General features: G+C 41.6%; 1 protein-coding gene across 1 annotated transcript in view; it reads right to left on the bottom strand.

Annotated features, from left to right (window-relative positions):
- Positions 1-6,533, bottom strand: part of MMRN2 (multimerin 2) — a 68,677-nt gene extending 62,144 nt beyond the window's left edge. Inside the window, 1 exon segment of the mRNA XM_025210987.1 lies at positions 6,000-6,533. Within this exon segment, the coding sequence (XP_025066772.1) occupies positions 6,000-6,265 (266 nt within the window). The 5' untranslated portion in view covers positions 6,266-6,533.
- Between the last annotated feature and the right edge of the window lie 242 nt (positions 6,534-6,775).

Below are 6,775 nucleotides of genomic sequence, written 5' to 3'. Positions count from 1 at the left end.
GAATGAACTGAACAAATATTTTTTGGTGGTGGAGCCCCCATGTTGAGCAGGACCCCCCAGACTTCTAGGTCTGGTCCTTGGGGGGACTCGGCTGGATCCACACAACACAAGGGTTCCCTCTCCCTCACCCCAGCTTCTTGACAGATGCAGCCAGGAGCTGCAGCATGGGGTAGCTGGCCTGGCTTTTTGCCTTGCTTGGAACTGGGGGATGTGGAAAGGGAACCTTCATGCTGCATGGATCTGGCTCAGCCCCAGTTCAGCCCCCGCAAAGGCCTAACCCAGCAATCTGTGGGGGAGGGGTCCATGTGGCACAGGGGCTTCATTCTCCCACCATCCACCTGGCCTTGCAGGGAGGAGACAGAGCCTTTTCTCTGTCCTCCCTGTGACTGGCTGGTGTGGGGGACGGCTGAGTCAGTGCTTGCCAGGAGCAGAAGAGAACCTGCTGAGACTAGCAAGCCATCCAGTGAGGGCTCCCTGGGATACCAGGAGAATGCAACCTGCTTTGACTCAGGATGGAATGTGGTACAGACATTAGATAAAGTGCTCTAACCTAAAGTGCTTTAGTCTGATATCACATCCATCCAGGGTTAACTTAGAGCAGGAGCCATTTTTAAATTGCTTTATGTATTGTGAGCATCTGTTCTGTTACAGCTGTCAGAGACAATCCAAGCAGAATGCGGGGCCCAGGGCAAATCAGACTGTGCAGGGCCCCACCCCCGAATGCGAGGAAGCTGGTGGCAGATTCGCCAGCATGGTCGGGGCGGGTGCTGAGTGGCCGGATGTGAAATCAGTGGCAGTGCAGAGTCGCCGCACCACTCCACCTGGCTCTGTGGGGCCCCCCAAAGCATGGGGCCTAGGGTGGTCACCCCAATTCACTGCCCCCCCACCCCCCGGGACAGCCCTGAGATCTGTAAAGTGCATTCTGCAAGCTTAACATGTGATAAGTATAACATCTGTACCTAGCTTTAATGACTATATTTCCACAGGGAAGAAAACTGCAGTAGATAAATATTATCTGCATGTGCATGAAAGAGAGAGAGAGAGAGAGATGTCTAAACCATACTACTGAACTTGACTGAAGACTTGAAAAGTCCAAATCAGGAGCAGCTATGTCTATTCTGTGATGGCAACAATTTCAGCTTTGAAACTGTTTAGTAACTTACTCATCTAACTCTGACTTCAGGTGCTTGGTTTGTTTTAAAAATGAAATTCAAATAAGTCATTCATTAAGACTAAACCATACTGAATCAGAGTTGGCAACTTACTGTTCTATAGGGGTGTGCGAAATGGGCCCTATTCAGTTTGGATTTGGATTCGGCCTAAAACAGGGACAGTGATTCAATCTGCTGATTCGGATCACTGTCCCCAATTTGATTCAGCCGAATCCAAATCTGAAGATTCGATGCTGATTCGGAGAGTCAGCAATTTGGCCACAGACACAGCTTTAAATGTTTTTTCTACATACCTCAAGGTACCAAGCACAGCTCATGCTGGGGCAGATGGAGCATCCCACAGGAGCACAGGGGAGCCCCCCACATGCTTGGCGGAGAACCCAGAAGGGGACTGGAAGTATTTCCGGGTCCACTGGGGGGCACAGGAGGACCCCTCACACCCTCCCTGGCTCAGTGAGCAGCTGTGGGGGGACCCTGGGTGCCCTCCCAGGCCCAGGAGGCACCAGTCGCTGAGTCGGAGGAGTACGGGGGGCCCCCGGAGTGCTCCCCGGAGGACCTGGAAGTGGAAGGGAAGTGCTTCTGGTCCACTTCCAGGTCTGCTGCCAAGCACACTGGGGACCACCCCGCGCTCCTGTGAAATGCTCCATCTGCCCCAGCATGGCAGCATTCATGAGCTGCCTGCTACCTTGAGGTATGTAGAAAAAACATTTAAAGCTGTGTCAATGTCTGAATCGCCGAATCTTTCCAAATCACTCCGAATTGATTCAGAGGGTTCCAGTTCGATTTGGAGAGATTAAAGGGTCTCCTGATTCAATTCAGATTCAGAGATTCAGCCACCAAATGAGGCTGAATCTCCTCTGAATCGAATCAAAGACTGAAGCTTTGCACAGAACCTACTGTTCTATAGAATTACATTAAGGCAAATGCAATCCCTAGCTTTAAATTCTGGGTGATTTTAAACCATTGTTTGATCAGAGGAATTCTTACTTTGTAGTTATTGAAAAGTAGCATTTCATTGTTAAAATACATTGAAGTTACATAATGTTTGGTTGGCACCATGTGGTGAATCATAAAGGCAAAGAATTTGCTATTCACACGGATCTCTGATATTCAAATAAAGTCCCTGGCAAAATTCTAGAGTACTATATTCTAATTTGGTTCTGGCCTTGTATATCTTGAGTGGTGTACACCTTATTTTACTTATATACGTCTCATGTCTGAACGGTCAACCATGTACAGGTTTATCCCCCCTTCACATGTATCTTTTGGACATTTCTCCTTCCTGTTCTACACATGGGATGGTAAAACTCAGCACCATGCCCTACCCAAGCCTATGACAACATGCAACATTTAACTGTCACTAGGAACTGCTTCAAATGCTCATTTGTTTAAGCTGAGTTTTAAGGCTGTTGAGTGGCCATGAGCAGTGACATACCATGTGTCTGATGTTTTGTCCCTTTCATTAAGCACTGATCTAAGGTTGCCAACTGGCTATATCTACTGGTAACAAATACAATGGGTGTTGAGCTAATGCAGTTTCAAAAGTCCTTTTTTATTCTAGTGCTGGACCACTTCAGAGTCTCCTCATATCTGGCCAGATCCTTAGTTTCCTCTCCAAGCTTCACTTTAACTGTCCACCTCCAGAAGCAGGAAAGCCAAATTAAACAAGACATTTCTCTGAGCCAACTCTGTATTAGGTCATCTGTTGTATACATTAAGCAAATGGCACAAACATCCCAAATATGAGAAAATGACCAAAAATGTATTTTTGTCTGTGTTGAATATATGTATAGTCTGGAATCAAATTTTCTGTCTTGCTCTCATACCCACATCTAATCTGACAAAGGCTGATTGATACTAAATAATGAGGGGATTGCTCATTATAACTCTTTAAGAATCCATGACTTCCCTCCTGCTCTTTATTCTGATCCAAAAATGGGCAAATTTACAGTCATTTATCAAGGCACTGTTTGAGTAAAGTGCTCAAGAAAGGCATTTCTGTAAACAGTGAATTCACACAGGGCAGAACTGCTTAAGTTTATTCAAATGAGATACTTTCCTTTGAAAACAAAAAGCCCCTTTTGAGATAAATTTATCTATTCTGAAGTACTTCTCTTTTTCCCTTTTGTTCTGTATTTTTCCTCCCTTTTATTCTTTAACATTTTTGAGAATTCTCTTTATTCCTGCAAATGAGTATGTAGTGGGGAAAGAATGAAAATGAAATATAGTTTTAAATTTTTAACAAAAGTGTGAAAAGTTTAGCAAATATGATACTGGATCCTAAATTAAAGTTTTGAAATATTGATACTTTTTGTGCAGCTCTTGACATTTTCCACCAACTCAGGAAAAGATGGTGTATGTGGCTCTAGACAAATCCTATATTATAAGTTCATTAATTTTCTGAGCAGAGAAACACATTCATCTTGCAAAACTGTTTATTTACATGCACACAATGTGACTCCAGGGTCAAGAAGAATATAAACCACAGACCTTTTATTTAAACTCTTTTTGTTCGAATAGTTTTGTTATTTTTGAGAGTGGCTCATTGATGAAGTGACTCATTCAAGCATCTGATACTTGCTAATGAAACACCTCACTGCAGGTATTACAGCCATTACCAGCCATCTGTTAACTTTCTTTGATTATTTTGGGTAATTTTAACATACTACTCACTGTGGCATCAAACAGAAGCAGTAAACAATATAACATTTTTTAAAGGGGGAATTATCCTATTTTGTAATGCCCCCTGCTTCTTAAATATTCAGGAAAAATAGCAGGATTTGAGATATACTCAGAATTTTTAAGGGTTTGGCATAGATTTAGAGGTACCACAGGACTATTTTCTGCACCCTTAGCAGAAAGCTGACATGGCATTAACATTCCCTTATTTCAAAAGCAAAATTGCTATTGATGGATCCTAACTTGGTAGTGAGGCATGTTTTTACTCATTTTTTGTAGCTGCTTTTACGAAGTTTTATTTCTTTTGCCCTTTATTTACCACCTCCTGCTTAGTCTTATTCATTCTTTTCTATTGGGTGTATAGACTCAACTGTTCAAAATCAAGCATGTCCCTAGCTTGCTGAGGAAAAATGCCACTTTCATGCCAAGAATTTGCATGCACGCTTAACTGGATACTAAGTATGTGAATACACAATCTGTAAGTGCACATCAAGTACAAATGTGTATGCAAGCAGTATGCCAGCACATGTGACTTTGAGAATCTGAACTGGGAGCTAGAAATTGCCTTTTATCCATAAAAGCAGCATATCTTTCAGTTCCTCTTCAGCTTAACTCTTTCACTACTGTCCAGGCTTGTGGTCCAATATTTAGCACCTTGCTCTGTAACATGAAAGACATGAGTACTTTGTTTGTTTTGTTTCTGTGTACTAGAATGGCACTGGAGGTGTTTTAAAGGCAGAAAGCTAAGTTTTAAGGTGTCCTGAAGTGACAATGTATCATTATTCAATGATACATCATTCAGTGTGTATCATTATCCCTCTGGATATTTCAAGAGTGATACCAAGCAGACCACAAAGGAAAACTGAATGGCTATGATATGGAGCTTGAAGGAATACAAGGGACGGAAGATTTATGGGATGTTAGCATTATCACCAGAGCAGGGGAAGCTTTGAAAGTAGCCAGCTACATTTTTGTCTGTGTGAAAGGGAACCATGACATTAGCTGTAGTTGGCGCTTCACCCCCTCCACCTCACAAAAAATGATTTTCCTCAAGGGCATTCACAGAAGAAAAAAAGAAGACAGTACATCCTGAACCACTGAACTATGAACAGCACTTACCAGGCTGCTGCTCTAGCTGGCCCAGATCCCCCTCTGCAGTACCAGCCAGTGATATAAAAGATTAATTCAATCTCCTGCCTAGATTCCTTTTTTAAATAATTTAAAAACCTACTTACATACCCTGGTAGACTTTGAAAAGCACACTTTGAAAATATTCCCCCAAAACACACTTCACAATCTGGATTTCTCTTCCCTATAGATTATCACAAATAATACATAACTTTGGATCTTTTCTGCTTCAAAATAAGCTCATTTTGTTGTTTATTTTATCATCCAAATATCCTAATTTTCCTATGCTGGTAACATACCTTCCATCTCCATATCTTTATCCATTTCTAGGGCCAAATTATAGTCTCAGTGTTTTGCTCACAAAAGACTGAAGAGACAAAGGTCAAATATTAAGAACCATTTTGTGAGGTTTCTTCCTGCACTACTTTATTATGATCCTATTCTCTATTCATTAGTTGAGATTTATTATCCTCTTTTTAAAAATGTTACCCCAGCAAGGAACAGAAACAAAATCATACAACCAAACTGTCCATGTGAGCCAGAAACAAGGAAGAGCAAAGTCAGAATGGATGCTTCACACATACATACCCTCAGTTGAAATTTCTCTGTACATGCTACTCAATGAATATCTTCAAACAGAAAATAAACATCTATATATCAAGATCAGTTCCTAAAGAAATAAAGGCACTGAATGAGTACCCTAATATCATTATTTACTTATCTACTTGGATTATACCTTCAAGCCCCAGCCAAGATTACCCCATAGTGCTAGGTGTGATCTGTACATCTAATAAGGATACGGCCCCTCTAGACAGGGAACAAGTACTGAACACAGATCATCCGTGCTTCTGCAGAGCAACATTTATTTTTATTTCTGTAGCTACTAAATCAACCTTCTCTCATTCAGACATAGTCTAATCCCAGAGTCTGCTCCTTTTTTTATGGGATCCCTTTTCATGCAGACAGGATACCAAGAACATTAAGTATATAAAAAGAAACATCTTAGTTTTCTGTACTTACCCATTTCTGGGTTGTGAGTTTCCAGCTTCAGAATCATCTCTCTCTCCCTGGTATGGAATGACCGTGCTTGATGGATGGTCTGGGATTTCTTCCTCAAGCCCTTCTGCTTCCCACTCACCCTCCTGTTGTAGAGGATATGTAGATGTCCCATATACTTGTGCTTTTAAGCTGTGGAAAGAACGATGTTGGTATCCATGATTTCTTGAATTTGTGACCAGCTCCACCACTCTTACTACACCGCAGATGAGCAAAAGCTGAAGTATCATTGTTGTTTTCTCTAACCAGTCACTCCTGCCTCTTGTTCTTTTTCCCACAGCTCAAACTGAGTTACTCCTGGAATTCCTGCTATAATTTTGTTTAAAGTTAAAACTTGGAAAAGAAAAAAAAATGGTTGTAACAAAGAGCGGAAGAAACTTTCAACCCTCCCAGCTACTCTGGAAATGTCAAGAGGCCACTAAACAATGTGAAGCTGGTTCCTGTGTAGGGCTCAAAAGAGTCTGAGAGAGAGGAAAAATGTGGGGATGGTGTTATGCTTTATTCAGGGAACTTCTGATTTTGGTTGCCTTCTAAACTTATCTGTGAACAGGAACCTAAGTCTTTAACAGCTGACTTCTCCCTGGTGCACAGGAAAAGGATGTTAGCTTTAAAGAAAGAAAAGGAAAAGAAAAAAAAAATATTGAGTGATGTAGCAGATTCTAAGTTTCACATTCGCAAGCCAGGAAACATATCACAAACCAACCATTTCTAGATCTATTTAAACGTCTCTGCTGTAAGTT

The sequence above is a fragment of the Alligator sinensis genome, unplaced genomic scaffold (assembly GCF_000455745.1).
Source record: "Alligator sinensis unplaced genomic scaffold, ASM45574v1 scaffold374_1, whole genome shotgun sequence".
In the NCBI taxonomy this organism is placed as follows: domain Eukaryota; kingdom Metazoa; phylum Chordata; order Crocodylia; family Alligatoridae; genus Alligator; species Alligator sinensis.
The sequence above is the reverse complement of the archived record's forward strand: the minus strand, read 5'-3'. Positions and strand labels throughout refer to the sequence as shown.